Source organism: Thalassophryne amazonica, chromosome 8 (assembly GCF_902500255.1).
Source record: "Thalassophryne amazonica chromosome 8, fThaAma1.1, whole genome shotgun sequence".
Lineage (NCBI taxonomy): Eukaryota > Metazoa > Chordata > Actinopteri > Batrachoidiformes > Batrachoididae > Thalassophryne > Thalassophryne amazonica.
Genome location: NC_047110.1, coordinates 8,275,774 through 8,293,226, shown reverse-complemented (window position 1 = coordinate 8,293,226; position 17,453 = coordinate 8,275,774). Strand labels below are relative to the sequence as shown.

Below are 17,453 nucleotides of genomic sequence, written 5' to 3'. Positions count from 1 at the left end.
CCTGTGGGCCTCATTTATTATGAATAACTTTTTAATGATATGAGATAGAAACTTACTTTTTTTGCTGAAAAGTTAACTCCGCTGACTTTGAATCCACCGTCGGCCATCTTTGTACTCCTCATAGAAGCTGTGTGATGATGTGCGGAATGTGAGTGTCCAATCGGAATTGGTTCACCGTCACATAGTTTTCAAAAATCCAATCGTAGGGCAGATTTACCTCATGTGAAAAGCCAAAGATTGTTTTCAGGAGTGATATGTTACTAGTTGGCCCATTTGAATAGCCCCGTGGGTGCTCTAGTGAGTACATCCAGTGCACTCTGCGCCATTAAGCACAGCGATCAGTGAAAGCAGGAGCAGATGGAGAGCCTCTGATGACAATCTCATGTGCTCAAACAAAGAGTGTGTAACTATCAGGATTGCACCACTAGTTTGCATGTGAATGTTACTGGATAACTCTGTTGCTTTCTCGGCATAAAGCACTTGTTTACCATATCAATGGAGTGAGGGGGAGGGCCGCTCCTCAGACTGTAAGGAGCCAAAGTTGGCCAAAGTGTGAATGATAGCTGCTTTAGGAGCAGCACAGAATAGTCCAAAACAGAGTAGAAGTAGAAGTTTGTGTTGTAACCTTTGTGTAATAGCAGACAGAAATTGCTTTGAGAGGAAGACAAAAAACAAAACAAAACAAACAAACAAACAAAAAACCGCATAGACCATTTTGTATATATTGTTCAAAATGTGCATTTGTGTTTATTATTTGAATCTTTTTGCTGTACAGTCTTTCACACAACACCTCAAATTACCTTTATAAAGTGTCAAAACAGTTGTTTATTATAGTTTGCCGTGTGTTTTGAATAAATGTGTGGAAAATTATTTTCTGCTTTATTTTTTTTCTTATTTTTGATTGTAAGCCTTTATTACACTTAGAAAACACAACAAAAGCATATATATTATGAAAGCACAAGTTGTCCTGAAAAAAAGAGACATAAAACTTGATTGTGGGATGCAGGGAGAGCTGTTAACAGCAATAATAAAACATTTATGTCAGGTGAGTGAACTGTCCAAAAAATGCTCTCAGACCCCAGAGGGTTAAGCGATTGGCTCTCTCTCGATGGGGTCCCGGTGTTTCCGCACTAAGCCTGTTCCTCAATGGTCCTCCGAGGTCAGTATCCCTAAGGGTCGGTCCCCTTATTTGGTCATGGTCTGTGATAAGCCTCATGGTCGCCCTCCTGACCTAGCCATAAGCCAGTCCACTAACATTCCTGCATCAGATTCCCTTCTGGGTCTGTCCTCCTGTTACTCCTTGGTATCCTGTTCACCGACTGTGGCTCTCTGTTCCTAAGTTCAGTCTCGGGGTCAGTCACCGTTGGGGTCTCCAATGGCCGTATAAGCCTTTTTTTGTGGTCATCGGGTCTCTGTGTGCCTCCCATCCTGTTTTGACCCCCACCACCCACCCAGTGTTGGTGTGTCATTTGTGTGGTTGTCGGGGGACGCCCACGTGAGGAGCGACTACTGTCACAATTTCGTCCAGATCTGGGCTTTGATTCGGGGTGTCCCTCTTTCTTTTTTCCCCTTCACGTGCCCCAGCATTGATTTACTAGTGCCCCGCCTTGATAGGACCAATAAGAAGACAGAACAATGCCTAAGAGTAGTTTTCGCATTGTCTGGTTTAGGGTTCTTATTTTTATAAAAGGGTTCAGGTTTAGTGAGACAGGGTTCCTGCTCAGAGCGCCTGACAGATCGACAGATTGTGTTTGATTGCTAGGGCAAACTAAGCATGAATCCAGAGACAAGGTCAATTTGAGAACTGGACTGAGTCCTGGTCATCCTTGTTCCATCAGTGATCACTAAGGGTGGTTGCCTAAAAGGTAATTGTGTGATATTACTGGTTGGGTGTTTCAGGTCTTATTGTGTACACTTGTACACTCCAATTCCAGTGAAGTTGGGGCGTTGTGTAAAATGTAAATAAAAACAGAATACAGTGATTTGCAAATCCTCTTCAACCTATATTCAATTGAATACACCACAAAGACAAGATATTTAATGTTCAAACTGATAAACTTTATTGTTTTTGTGCAAATATTTGCTTATTGTGAAATGGATGCCTGCAACGCGTTTCAAAAAAAGCTGGGACAGTGGTATGTTTACCACTGTGTTACCAGTGTTGTATAGTAATGAAGTAAAAATACTTCACTACTGTACTTAAGTACGTTTTGGGAGACTTTGTGTTGTGTGGGCCGCTGAAGAGGAGGTACTGCTGGCCCACCACCAGAGGGCGTCCTGCCTGAAGTGCGGACTTCAGGCACGTGAGGGCGCCGGAGCAACCGGGAGTGGCAGCTGTCACTCATCAACAACGCCAACTGTCACTCATCACCATCATCCACACCTCCATAAGAGGCGGGCAGCATCTTCACCTCACTGCCGAGAAATCGTCTACCGACAAGTAAACGTCTCAGCCTTTTTAGTGTCATACAGTGGTAACGTGTTTACTTCTGTGCTGACTGACATAATTCTGAGTTTGCAGACTCTGTTTAGTGTGACTTCAGGATCTGTACGAGCTCCGTGTGCATTGTGATTGAGAGGTGGAGGTCCTTTCCACCTTTATGTTGAACTGTTTGCTGGGTGTTCACGCACCCACCATCACCTGTCTGTTCTTCCTGCCAGCAGTACCCGATCTGACAGCCGGAGGTAGTGGCCAGCTGGGGACCCAGCGCTTGGTGGCTCCAGGATTGCTTCAGGTCCGGTGGAGTGGAAGGCGTGTGGGATCCGGCTCTTTTCTGCACGGGTGTCTTCTATCCTCGAGCCTGCTCGCACATCACCGTAACTTATTTGACTGTTGATCTCAATTGTGTTGTCTGTTGCTCTGTTGTGCACATTCACAACATTAAATTGTTATATTTGGCTTATTCCATTGTCCGTTCATTTGCGCCCCCTGTTGTGGGTCCGTGTTCCTACACTTTTCACAACACTTTGTACTTTACTTGAGTTTTTTAAATTCAGCTTACTTTCACTTTTACTTCACTACATTTCCGACCTTAATTGCATACATCTACTCTGATACATTTTCTATCGGCCATGCCGTTACTCGTTACAAAAAAAAACAACAAAAAACACCTAGACACACACAAAAAAACGTGTTTTCACCCAGAGACACAACTGATTATGTGACTGCAATGAAGTCAGGCCGATTTGTCATGAGGCATGTCCGGTAGGCTTTTTTGCACTTTTGCACTTGTGGGGTGTTTGTCAGGAAAATGATAATTTCTCGACATTGATTACACACCTGCAGCGGGTCTGTAATCAACTTTTCTACAGCACAGCTTTGCTTTGAACCTTGAACCAATTGAAGCAATGATTTGCAGGTCGAAGCAGTGCTTCGATCTACAATTCGTGGATTGATTGCGTTATTTCGCTTTAACCTAATTTTTCCCCGCTAAAACCCTGAAGAGCATATGTCTGTGAGTAATATTTAATATTTTTATGTTAAACCAACCTGTTATGGTCTTCTGAAACAGTTGATAGATGTATTTTATAACTTAAAAATGGGACCGATGCTAATGCGTTAGCATGTCTATGGCGTTTTCAATGTTAAAGTTAGCATTAAGCTGTTAGCATCAGCACGTTTGTGATGATTTGTTTTCTGTATAATTAATGGCTCAGCGTTCGTTGTCGTAAAAGAGTCAAATTGTATTTTTTTATTTATTTTTATTCATATATTATAGCAACAACAATAGTCTACATAATAGACAATAATAGTCAATAATAATAGACTAATAATGTTACAATACAATTTTAGAGAAAGAGACAAAAAGAACCTAATGAAACAAAACGCAACAGAAAAGATAAAACCATGTAACAATGAAAATAAATAAATACATATAGAAATAAATAACTGTTTCCTGTGAACACCTAGTGCAGGGGTGGCCAAGTTCGGTCCTCGAGAGCCAGATTCCTGACACTCTTAGTTGTCTCCCTGCTCCAACACACCTGAATCCAATGAAAGACTTGTTAGCAGACTTTTAATGAGTCTTTCATTGGATTCAGGTGTGTTGGAGCAGGGAGACAACTAAGAGTGTCAGGAATGTGGCTCTCGAGGACCGAACTTGGCCACCCCTGACCTAGTGAGTAGCCTACTGTCGTTTAGGTTTTGAAACCTTGTTTCTGAAGTGTTTTTGTGTGATGTGCACAATTTCCAGTATTTTGACTAATACTACCAGTCATTTACAAGCCTAGATAAACTTTAATTTTTAATTTTTAAACTTTTTATTAAAAAAATCAGTCCGTTTTTGATTAACATTTACTTGTACTTTTACTTTCAGTACTTGAGTACATTTAGTTGTACGTTACTTGTCATACTTAAGTACAATAAATACTAGATACTTTAAGACTTTTACTTGAGTAGCATTTCAATCAGTGACTTGAACTTCTACCAAAGTCAATTTTTAATAGGTATCTGTAATTTTACTTAAGTGTGATTTTAAGGTACTTTACACAACACTGTGTGTTAGATCACCTTTCCTTCTAACAACACTCAGTAAGTTTTTGGGAACTAAGAACACTAATTGTTGAAGCTTTGTAGGTGGAATTCTTTCCCATTCTTGCTTGATGTATGACTTCAGTTCTTCAACAGTCCGGGGTCTCCATTGTCGTATTTTGCTCTTCATAATGTGCCACACATTTTCAATGGACAACAGTCTGGACTGCAGGCAGGCCAGTCTAGTACCTGCACTCTGTTACTACGAAGCCATGCTGTTGTAACACGTGCAGAATGTGGTTTGGCATTGTCTTGCTGAAATAAGCAGGGACGTCCCTGGAAAAGACGTTGCTTGGATGGCAGCATGTGTTGCTCCAAAATCTGGATGTACCTTTCAGCATTGATGGTGCCATCACAGATGTGTAAGTTGTCCATGCCATGGGCACTAACACACCCCCATACTGGCTTTTGAACTTTGCGCTGGTAACAATCTGGGTGGTCTTTTTCCTCTTTTGTCCGGAGGACACGACGTCCATGATTTCCAAAAACAATTTGAAATGTGGACTCATCAGACCACAGCACACTTTTCCACTTTGCGTCTGTCCATTTCAAATGAGCTCAGGGCCAGAGAAGGTGGCGGCGTTTCTGGATGTTGTTGTGTATGGTTTTCACTTTGCATCGTAGAGTTTTAACTTTCACTTGTAGATGTAGTGACAAACCGTGTTATCTGATAATGGTTTTCTGAAGTGTTCCTGAGCGCACGTGGTAAGATCCTTTACACAGTAATCGTCGGTTTTTAATGCAGTGCCCCTTGAGGGATTGAAGGTCACGGGCATTCAATGTTGGTTTTCAGCCTTGCTGCTTACGTGTAGAAAGGCCCTCCGTCTCCACCTCCCCCTGTATCCTCCGCCCTCCGTCTCCACCTCCCCCTGTATCCTCCGCCCTCCGTCTCCACCTCCCCCGTATCCTCCGCCCTCCGTCTCCACCTCCCTCTGTATCCTCCGTCCTCCGTCTCCACCTCCCCCGTATCCTCCGCCCTCCGTCTCCACCTCCCTCTGTATCCTCCGCCCTCCGTCTCCATCTCCCCCGTATCCTCCGCCCTCCGTCTCCACCTCCCTCCGTCTCCATCTCCCCCGTCTCCACCTCCCTCCGTCTCCATCTCCCCTGTATCCTCCGCCCTCCGTCTCCATCTCCCCTGTATCCTCCGCCCTCCGTCTCCACCTCCCTCTGTATCCTCCGCCCTCCGTCTCCACCTCCCTCCGTCTCCATCTCCCCCGTCTCCACCTCCCTCCGTCTCCATCTCCCCTGTATCCTCCGCCCTCCGTCTCCATCTCCCCTGTATCCTCCGCCCTCCGTCTCCACCTCCCTCTGTATCCTCTGCCCTCCGTCTCCACCTCCCTCTGTATCCTCCGTCCTCCATCTCCACCTCCCCCGTATCCTCCGCCCTCCGTCTCCACCTCCCCCGTATACTCCGCCCTCCGTCTCCATCTCCCCTGTATCCTCCACCCTCCGTCTCCACCTCCCTCTGTATCCTCCGTCCTCCGTCTCCACCTCCCCCGTATCCTCCGCCCTCCGTCTCCACCTCCCCCTGTATCCTCCGTCCTCCGTCTCCACCTCCCCCGTATCCTCCGCCCTCCGTCTCCACCTCCCTCTGTATCCTCCGCCCTCCGTCTCCATCTCCCCCGTATCCTCCGCCCTCAGTCTCCATCTCCCCCGTATCCTCCGCCCTCCGTCTCCACCTCCCTCCGTCTCCATCTCCCCTGTATCCTCCGCCCTCCGTCTCCATCTCCCCTGTATCCTCCGCCCTCTGTCTCCACCTCCCTCTGTATCCTCCACCCTCCGTCTCCACCTCCCTCTGTATCCTCCGCCCTCCGTCTCCACCTCCCTCTGTATCCTCCGTCCTCCGTCTCCACCTCCCCCGTATCCTCCGCCCTCTGTCTCCACCTCCCCCGTATCCTCCGCCCTCCGTCTCCATCTCCCCCGTATCCTCTGCCCTCCGTCTCCACCTCCCTCTGTATCCTCCGCCCTCCGTCTCTACCTCCCCCGTATCCTCCGCCCTCCGTCTCCACCTCCCTCTGTATCCTCCGCCCTCCGTCTCCACCTCCCTCTGTATCCTCCGCCCTCCGTCTCCATCTCCCCCGTATCCTCCGCCCTCCGTCTCCACCTCCCCCTGTATCCTCCGCCCTCCGTCTCCACCTCCCCCTGTATCCTCTGCCCTCCCACCAACAGCCCATCTGCCTCTCACAATCCCCCACCCCATCCTGAGCCTCATTTTCACCACAGGTTGTCCCCATATGGCACGTTCCAAAATGCACTGCAGTACAGAGCACGACTATTCCATTGTGTGTGATGGGGGAGAGAAGAGCTGCAGAGAGAGAGTGAGAGAGAGAGTGACAGACAGAGAGAGGACAGCACCATCTCTTCTAATCCTTTCAGTATCCTGTGTCTGTGTTGGATGGACAAAGTGATGCTGTTTGCATTTGTTCTATTTTAACAGGAGGTTCCAGTTCCGTTGGAGTGAGTTTGTCTCTCACTAATCTGACTCGGATCACCGACAATTCATGTTAACTTCAGGTTGGCTGTTCTGGTAAGTGACATTATTTTTTAGTATTGTCAGTATACTCAAGCTCAGTATTTAGTGTTTTTGCCTTCAAAGTTTAATTTTGATCTTGGTTAGTCCATGTCACTGAATATTTGCAAAGGTTAAAAAAAGGATGTCAGTGGATCTGTGTGTACTGTGGGTCAGGAAAGACCACCAGGGTTTGGGACAAATTAAGTGTGGGAAAAAAATACAGCATTGAACTGGATGAAAAACATCTCTCTCTCACACACACACACGCACACACACACACACACACACACAGACACAGACTGACTCATTAAAAAAATATTTAATTCCAAATGTTTAATCAACCAATCACGTGGCACAAACTCCTGCATCAATCAAGCAGGAAAGTGACTGAGGGGACGTGTGCTTGTTGGTGTCACGAGTTGGTTTAGGTTCATCACAAACTGCGGATCTTCAGGGATTTCACTCACAACCTTCCCAAATAGTCTGAAAGAGAAGAAACATCCAGGCAGTTCTCTGGGTGAAAACACATTTCTTCCTAACAGAAGAGGTCTGAGAAGAATGGGTTGATCTGAACATGCAGATGTAGAAGAAGACAGTAGAAGAACACAGCAGGTGTCTCAGCTAAGACCAGCAAACTGCGGCTGCAGTGTCTGTAAAACGTTTGTGTGGCTGATGCGTCTGGGCTCCTGCTGCACCACTCAGATGGTACGGGCAGCGTCTGAAGGCATGGATCCAGCCTGTGATCTATCAACAATTCTGGCTGCTGGTGGTGCACTGGTGTGGCAGCTGCATGATGCATCTCAATGTTAGATCAAAACCTCAGAGGAATGTTTCCTGTTCTGAAGACAAAAAGGGGTCTGACCCCATAAATGCCAGGTGGACCTACTGAAATGGCCGGTGATTGTATGTGCACTTGGATATTGTGGACTTTGCAGCTTTGGAGGAGGTTTGTGTGCTTTGAGTGGCTCAGAGTTATGTTTTTGTTTCCTTCTGCTCTGTCACCTAAACCCAACAGGAGCGTCTCAGGTGATGTGCCAAATCCTGACTTTGAAAAATGTTGGACCATTTCTTTTCCCACTCCAATGGTGATGTGTTTGAAAATCTTTAAAGCTCCTGAGGGACCGAAGCTGAGACAAGTTTTTAAAAGTAGAATCACATCAGATGACAGCTTTCCTCTGGACCTTTGCTCCACTTAAAGGTCTTCAATTGTGCTTAGATGCTTCAGAATGATTATAACAAGGTGGTAAGTAAATGGGGACAGCAGTAAAAGAATAGCAGGCAGGAAGCACAAAAGCGCCTATTCAGCAGGATTCACTTATGTAATCTATGCACACGACTCCGATTACATCCTGGTTGATTTTCCTGGTGTTACAGTAGACATTTCTACAATGCACTTTATTTGGTTACTTTGGACTCATGACCACGTGGACATTTGGCTTTTGTCTCCAGGTCTGTGCAGCTGTTTAACCAGTGACCTCCCAGTATAAGCCAGCAGATCCCATTTTGTCTTTGGCTTCCAAAAACAAGAGAAGTCCATATGAATACAGGCTGTTGGTGAACCGATGGAGAGGAACTTTGTCAAACAGTCACTATATACTACATGTAACCTCTTTCTCGAGCGTCCGTCTATTCATCCAGGACTCTTACTAATCGAAGTACTGTGGATCTCTTTGGAATAAAGCCAAACTGCGTTTTGGACAATACACAAGCATCACTGCATTACTGGATAATGATGTAACAATTTATGTGCTGACCAAAAAGGTTCTTGTGGTTGACCCTGTAATGAGTGGAGGGCGTGTCTGGGCCGGCTTGTGAAGAGTCAGTGCTGTGGCAAAACAATCCAACAGATGGTGATACACTTTGCCAAAATGAAGAAATACCTTCAGAAATGTTTAAGACACCTTTGTTTATTGGGAGGATCTGTGTTAAGTGTTAAGAGAAAAAGAAAAAGAACGTCTGGTTGAGATTTGATGACTTGGCTGTTCCACAGTGCAGCTGGCGTCTGTCCTCATTTCACACAGCAGACTGCACTAAAGGTGTGTGTGTGTGTGTGTGTGTGTGTGTGTGTGTGTGTGTGTGTGTGTGTGTGTGTGTGTGTGTGTGTGTGTGTGTGTGTGTGTGTGTGTGTGTGTGTGTGTGTGTGTGTGTGTGTGTGTGTGTGTGTGTGTGTGTGTGTGTGTGTGTGTGTGTGTGTGAGTGAGTGAGAGAGATGCTTTCTGCTCCAGATAGGATCCTGATGCATTATTAATCTTGTCTGAATGATTGAGGGGGATGTTGGCTTCTGTTCAGTTTTCTGTCTTCCCATCAGAGTCTGAGTTGGGCTTTTTGTCTATTTTTAATGAAATCTCTTGTTTTTACACTATGTATTCCTAAATTCAACAATGACTATTGATTTTGTTTGAGAACATAAAGTGCAACCAATCATGAAACTCTAGAAACAACCCTGATACTGTATGTATCTGAGTGATGACTTTCAGAGAGCAGCCTGTTTCTTATCTGTGGTTTGTTGTGTGATGAGTCATTGGTGGTTGTATTTATGGTTCTTACACTCGTTTAAAATTTAAAGTTGTTACATAATAACAGCATTTTATAACATAGCTTTCCTGTGGCTGCTGCCAGTTTCAGACTGAACTGTCCCCCAATAAAACGGTCCACGTGCCTTCACTGCGCATGTGTCATTTTGGACCACAGCAGCACATCTGAGACAGAGTCTCTTCACCCAAAGCAATCAAATGGATTAATGTGACTATTAATCATCAGATGAGATAAGATAAGATAAACTTTATTGATCTCACAGAGGAGAAATTCACATGTTACGTCAGCTCTTAAAAAACACACAGGGTGGGTGCAAGTACAGGAAAATGTTCACCAAACAGCAAGTGTGCAAGATAAGCAACAATAATAATAATACTTGTAACAGTACAAGACATAAGAAATGAGGTAGAAATATAATATGTATGTACATATATACACACACGCACACACATATGTGCATATATATATATATATATATATATATATATATATATATATATATATATATATATATCCAAGACTCTCCAATTGGTTCAAAATGCTGCAGCCAGACTTTTGACACAAAGCAGAAAGTTCGACCACATTACACCCATTTTAGTGTCCTTTCACTGGCTTCCTGTCCTGGTGAGATCAGATTATAAGGTTCTTTTACTAACCTATAAAATTATTCATGGACTGGCACCTCCCTACCTAGCTGACCTAATTAAACCTTATGTACCGGCCCGGGCTTTACGTTCTCAGGGTGCAGGACTACTTTGTGTCCTTAGGGTGAATAAGAAGTCTGAAAGTTTCAGTACTTTCAGTACTTTTTTTTTTTTGCCTCCTTGCACTCAGCCGAGACGGACGCATTTTTCCTCTCTCCCTCCCTCCCTATCTTTCCTGCTTCTGTGGGCGTGTTGTCTGTGAGGCTGCCAGCTTTGCTCTTCTGGAAAACGGCAAAAATGGATCTGTTAAAGTGGTCTCTGAACGCAATTGACACTATTTTTTCTATAAGACACTCGGGGGCAGAGGACCCGACCTGTCCTGCCGGGATGCATGTGATGGGCTACATGATGGACAGTTGGAGGAAATGGCAGGTCATGTGCCTTTACACGCTGTCTGTGGAGGACATCGAAGATGTGTATATATTTGGCTCGGTGGTGACCGGCTTTTTGCTGTGTGGAGCGGGCATAGCGTTGGTTTACCGGAAAATTAACAAGGTGGAAGCAGCAAAGATTGGCCCATCCAGGCTGCCCCACATGATTGATTCGATTGGAAGGGCAGTGTCAGCTCAGTCGGCAGGTGTTAACCGCACATTGGAATCCATCTCTGGGAGGATGGCTGCACTGGAAAACCGCTTTGATCGTCAGTAATGACCACATCTCCTCTCCTATATTCGGATGTATTGAAAGCCACTCTGTTTCAGACTGGAATCTTTCAGGCATCTGCTAATCTGGATATTCATTCAGCTTCCCAAAACACAGCTGCACTTCAAGGCCGCTGTGATAAAAACCTCCTGAAGAAGAACAACACTTAAGCCTCACTCCCTGGTCTCCCCCCGCCCTTACCTTCTCCAGCTCTGATGTTGACTGTGGACAGTGGACTGTTCAGGGCTGGGCCCCTTTTCCCTCCAGGGTGGACAAACAAGGCCGTTGATGGCGCCTAAAGGCTGCCTCCGGAGTGTTCTGTCTGATAACTGGACTTTTCAAATCTCGGTCGTCGTCTCGTTGTCTCTCGTCTCTCATCTCTCGTCTGTGTGTGTGATCATTGTTTTTTTTTGTGCTGATGGGTTTTTTTCCTGCATTGCTGCTGTGTGGTTTAACGCAACAGCTATGAAGGTTTTTCTCTCCCTAGTTTTACCTTGTGTGTGCTTTTTATATGTGTTCATGTACTGGGCCGGCTTATGTGTGTTGTGTGTTATGTGTGTGTCGTCTGTTGTCATGAGGCCGGTCATGGTTTGCTCAGCCCTGCTGTTGACCTAGGCAGGGATGTACATCTGGAGCTGGTCCCCGGGCGCCTAAAGGCGACCTCTGCTCCTAACTGGCAATTAGGATGGGTTAAATGCGTTAGACACAATTCATTGTGCAGGGAACATGTTCCTATGTGCATATGACAATAAAATTCTTTTGAATCTTTTGATATACACACAAATATATACATGCACACATATACATACACACCCACGTACATACCTATATACGTATATATATATATATATATATATATATATATATATATATATATATATATATATAAACATGATTGGGATTGAAAAGGAGATAGGAGCATCTTCTTGCCAATATGTGAAATGGAGTTTAGGTGTGGTAAGGTGACATTAGTGCTGGGATTTGTAAACGAGTTGTTATTGCACATGATGTGTGGAAATATTAATATTGATATTAATGACAAGGTAAAACCTCTTAAATCATTCTAAAGTCAGTTGTAAGCAGAAACGAGGCTGTTTTAAGCAGAAACAGGGTGATACTTGGTGACGGTTTGAAATGACCGACTCGCAGTGAACGCATCAGCTAGCAGCTCATGTAGCTGTGGCGCTCTGATCGCTTCCTCCATCCTTATGATGAAATAATGCTGACTTTATGTGGAAATGATTGTTGTACAAAAGCTACAGACATCTGTCGCTGATAGATGACAACTGGAGGCAGTTTGAAGCAGAAACGATGTGAAACGAGTCTTCTTGTTGGGAACCTTAACAGGATCATACCTTGGTCAGGTCTGGGAGCGTACACTGTCCTGTGCATCTTTGCATCAAACAACACTATGGAACCATCTTGAGTCCTAGATGGAAACCACACAGCACATCCCCACTTCTTTGACGTAGGCATCTGTCTGCTGCCATCAGGTGAAAGCTGGGCATGCCGGGGTCCTCACAGCACTGAGGCATCTGGTTCCTGGATCATGCCCAAACAGACCTGCCACATGGCCAAAATGTTGCTGCTAAAGCTCCCCCACAATTCCGTGACATTACCATGGCCTTTATAATTAACTATATTAACCATTATTGATCATAAACATTTCCAAGCTGAAATCGCCTCTTATCCTTTTCCTTTTAAGAAATAAAAGTCTGCAAAAATATCAAATCAACCACGTTATGATGGATGTACCCTGCGTTGGCAGTGTTTTATATGTTTTACTACCTTATCCATTGTTTATCTCCTTCAAGTACAACTTTCTGGAATGGCCAGCTCAGTCCTCCTACCTGAAAATTATTGAAAATCTGTGGTGTGATTTTAAGCGGGCTGTCCATGCTCGGAAACCAACAAACCTGAGATGTTTTGTAAAGAAGAATGGTCCAAAATACCTTCAACCAGAATCCAGACTCACGTTGGAAGCTATAGGAAGCATTTAGAGGCTGTTATTTCTGCAAAAGGAGGACCTACTAAATATTGATGTATTTTTTTTCTGTTGGGGTGCCCAAATTTATGCACCTGCCTAATTTGTTTAAATAATTATTACACACTTTCTGAAAACTTCATTTCACTTCTCAAATATCACTGTGTTTGTCTGCTATATGTAAGGATTAAACAACAAGAAGCTGTGCATTATACGGTCTGAATGCACGACGCGGAGTCTGAAACACCATGATGCGAAGCGGAGTGGTGTTACTCCGCGAAGTAATGAACAAAAGCATAACCCTTATGGATGGAGCATCCTGCAACCTTGCCGTACTTGGAGAAGATGGCCTCTACGTCTGCCTTAGTTACAAGCAAGGTGTTGAGATTCCCGATGAAGACCCGCGAGTTGAGGGATCGTGGGTCATTCTTGTTGGTGATGTTGCTGGCCATCAGGCTGGAAGTGGTGGGTGAACGATCCATAGCGTCTGTGTGCAGGGCTGTCGTCTGTCTGATGTTTGACACGGGGGGCGGGGGTCAGTTTGGGCTGGTGTCTTCACCTTCACCCCTCACGATTTATACACGACCTTTAAAAGTAAAATCAGTCAAATTTCAACTTAGGTCGTCCTTTCGGAGCACAAACGACTCGCCCCTGAACAGACGCAAAGACTTTGCGTCCATACCTCCGTTCTTCTTTCTGTGCTCAGCACAATCCAGCCCTGTTACAGTCTTCAAATTCAAAGGGAACATTCTTGTGACACAGACCTTGGACAACTTCAAAGGTGGCTAACGTTGACCTATTTAAGAGTTTTTTTAAGAGGTTTAAAAAGTCACATTCTCTTTCATTCTATTCTGTTTTTTTTTTCTTTTTTTCGGGGCGAGGGTGACAGCCAATTACAGTAGAGAGGCACAGTGATGTCAGTGGCTGGTCTAGCTAGCTGCAAACTGTTTAGTTTGTGTGTAAATATAACCTCTTTGTCATTTATTATGTAAAAGCTAGCATAAAATAATATACAAATAATGAATGTTTATGAGTTCAATGGTACGAATTTTTAATTCGGTGAAAGTTGGAACGTACATTCCAGCTTTCACCGAATTAAATATTCGCTCCATTGAAAGAATGTAAAAGCATTCATTATTTGTTTTATATAACGGCTAAAATAGATCCTTGTCATTTGATATTTTTTTAATTTATAAAAAAAAAAAACAGGAAAGGGACTTACATTTTGGTGTTCCACTGCTGCTAAAGTCCAACACGAACTTTAAATAAGAGTCCAAAATTGCGACGATGTAATCTGGTGATGCTGTGCACTGATTTTGTGTACTTCAAAAAAAAAAAAAAAAGACTTTGTGTCGTTACTCAGTCCAGCAAAAAATCACGTCAGCTTTTCATTCTAACAGCTCTTGATGCCTTTGTGTGTTAAAAGAACTAGCACCATCAATTAGTTTGTTCAAATCGTCGTCCGTCAACAAAACAAACTTTGCATGTTTAGCTAAACACCATCCCCACAGCATGCAATGGTACAACAGTAGGATCTTAATAATTCATTTAAATAACAATAAAATGTGTGTGTGTGTGTGTGTGTGTGTGTGTGTATGTATATATATATATATATATATATATATATATATATATATATATATATATATATATATATATATATATACGAGGTCTCTTAGATAATAAACCGACCCTTTTATTTTTTTTTTTAACTATATGGATTTGAATGACATGCGATTACACCAATCATGCTTGAACCCTCGTGCGCATGCGTGAGTTTTTTCACGCGTGTTGGTGACGTCATTTCCCTGTGGGCAGGCCTTGAGTGAGATGTGGTCCTGCCCTCTCGGCTGAATTCCTTTGTTTCACACGCTGCTCGAGACGGCGCGCGTTGCTTTATCAAAAATTTTTCTGGACCTGTGAGGAATATCCGAGTGGACACTGTTCGAGAAATTAAGCTGGTTTTCTGTGAAAAGTTTAACGGCTGATGAGAGATTATGGGGTGTTTCTGTCGGTGTAAGGACTTCCCACGGAGCGGGACGTCCTGCAGCGCTTCCAGGCGCTGTCGTCGGCCTGTTTCGAGCTGAAACATCCTAATTTAAGGCTTAATTCACCCAGGACATCGTGAGAGAACAGAGAAGATTCAGAAGAGGCCGGCATGAGGAATTTATGCGGACATTCCACTGTTTAAGGACATTTTTTTAATGAAAGACGTACGCGCAAATTCGCCGAGTCGTTTCCGTGACGACTCGGCAAATCTGTGTGCGCCGCGACAGGAAAAACACCTCCGTGTTGAAAACCATTTCTAGAATTCAGGCGGCTTTTAATGGCTTTCAACAAGTGAGTAACTGAGAAATTGTTTAACAGCTTGGGCATGTTCCAACTTGCCCGTTAAGATTTCCAACGGAGGTGTTTTTCCTGCCGCGACCCCCCGCGGTCGGGTCCAGCCCGACATGCGACTCTGACCGCACGTTCTTTCATTACAAAATGACCGTTAACAATGGAATGTCCGAATAAACTCCTCATGCCGACTTCTTCTGAAAGTTCTCTGTTCTCTGACGACTTACTGCGTCAACAGAGCCTGAAATGTGGAAGTTTTCAACTTGAAACGGCGAGACGCTGCCGCCTCGAAGCGCAGATCGCCGTCAGGCGCCGTGGACCGTCCTTAAAGCGACACTACCAGACCAAAATCTCTCATCAGCCGTTAAAATTTTTACCGAAAACCAGCTGAATTTATTGAATGGTGTCCACTCAGTTGTGCCTTACAGTTTTAAAAAATTTTTTATCAAACAAAGCAACAGTCTCTGAGCCATTCCTAAACAATGAAAAAAATCGACGAGCGGGTGGACGACTCCTCACTCAAAGACTGCCCACAGGCGAATGACGTAACCGACAGGCGTGAAAAAACTCTCGCATGCCCACGAGGGTTCAAGCATGTCTGATGTAATCACACGTGATTCAAATCCATATGGTTTTTGAAAAAAATAATAAGGTCGGATACTTTTCTAATAGACCTCGTATATATATATATATATATATATATATATATATATATATATATATATATATATATATATATATATATATATATATACACACAGTGAGGAAAATAAGTATTTGAACACCCTGCGATTTTGCAAGTTCTCCCACTTAGAAATCATGGAGGGGTCTGAAATTTTCATCTTAGGTGCACGTCCACTGTGAGAGACATAATCTAAAAAAAAAAAAAAAAAAAGATCCGGAAATCACAATGTATGATTTTTTTTAAAAATTATTTATTTGTATGTTACTGCTGCAAATAAGTATTTGAACACTTGTGAAAATCAATGTTAATATTTGGTACAGTAGCCTTTGTTTGCAGTTACAGAGGTCAAATGTTTCCTGTAGTTTTTCACCAGGTTTGCACACACTGCAGCAGGGATTTTGGTCCACTCCTCCATACAGATCTCCAAATCTTTCAGGTTTGGAGTTTCAGCTCCCTCCAAAGATTTTCTATTGACTTCAGGTCTGGAGACTGGCCAGGCCACTCCAGGACCTTGAAATGCTTCTTACGGAGCCCCTCCTTAGTTGCCCTGGCTGTGTGTTTGGGGTCATTGTCATGCTGGAAGACCCACACATGACCCATCTTCAGTGCTCTTCCTGAGGGAAGGAGGTTGTTTGCCAAAATCTTGCAATACATGACCCCATCCATCCTCCCTTCAATATGGTGTAGTCGTCCTGTCCCCTTTGCAGAAAAGCACCCCAAAAATGATGTTTCCACCCCCATGCTTCACTGTTGGGAAGTTGTTCTTGGGGTTGTTCTCATCCTCCAAACACGGCGAGTGGAGTTGATACCAAAAAACTCTATTTTGGTCTCATATGACCACACGACCTTCTCCCATGTCTCCTCTGGATCATCCAGATGGTCATTGGTGAACTTCAAATGGACATGTCCTGGTGTGAGCAGGTGGACCTTGCTGCCCTGCAGGATTTTAAACCATGATGGGGTCTTGTGTTACTCGTGTAATCTTTGTGACTGTGGTCCCAGCTCTCTTCAGGTCATTGACCAGGTCCTCCTGTGTAGTTCTGAGCTTTCTCAGAATCATCCTTACCCCACGAGGCAAGATCTTTTGTGGAGATCCAGACAGAGTAAGATTTTCTTCCATTTTCTCATAATTACACCAGCAATTATTGCCTTCTCACCAAGCTGCTTGCCTGTTGTCCTGTCGCCCGTCCCAGTCTTGTGCAGGTCTACAGTTTTGTCCCTGGTGTCCTTAGACAGCTCTTTGGGCTTGGCCATGGTGGACAGATTGGAGTGTGATTGATTGAGTGTGTGGACAGGTGTCTTTTATACAGGTAACAAGTTCAAACAGGTGCAATTAATACAGGTAAAGAAAACCAACACCCGAATAAAGCTCTACAGGCCTGTGGATACCCCTAGTGGGATTTTTCCAAGTCCACCAAAAGAGTGACCTAAAATGGCACAGACAGGGTGGAGAAACAGGACATGAGAAATAATCTTTCAGAAAGCTAAAAATGATTTTTGGGAAACGTTGGTGCCACACA

The 17,453-nt window shown here is 44.1% G+C and overlaps 2 protein-coding genes across 2 annotated transcripts in view; one reads left to right on the top strand and one right to left on the bottom strand.

The window, feature by feature from the left end:
* The first annotated feature begins 5,325 nt into the window (after positions 1-5,325).
* The window catches only part of LOC117515240 (synaptic vesicle glycoprotein 2B-like), an 84,514-nt gene continuing 72,386 nt past the window's right edge, over positions 5,326-17,453 (top strand). Inside the window, exon 1 of the mRNA XM_034175719.1 lies at positions 5,326-5,337. The gene's annotated coding sequence lies outside the window, so the exon portion shown is untranslated. The remainder of the gene's footprint in view (positions 5,338-17,453) is intronic.
* LOC117515395 (glycine-rich cell wall structural protein 1.8-like) lies at positions 5,334-6,731 on the bottom strand. Its single transcript, XM_034175935.1, has one exon. It carries the CDS (start codon positions 6,729-6,731, stop codon positions 5,334-5,336), a length of 1,398 nt encoding a protein of 465 aa, XP_034031826.1.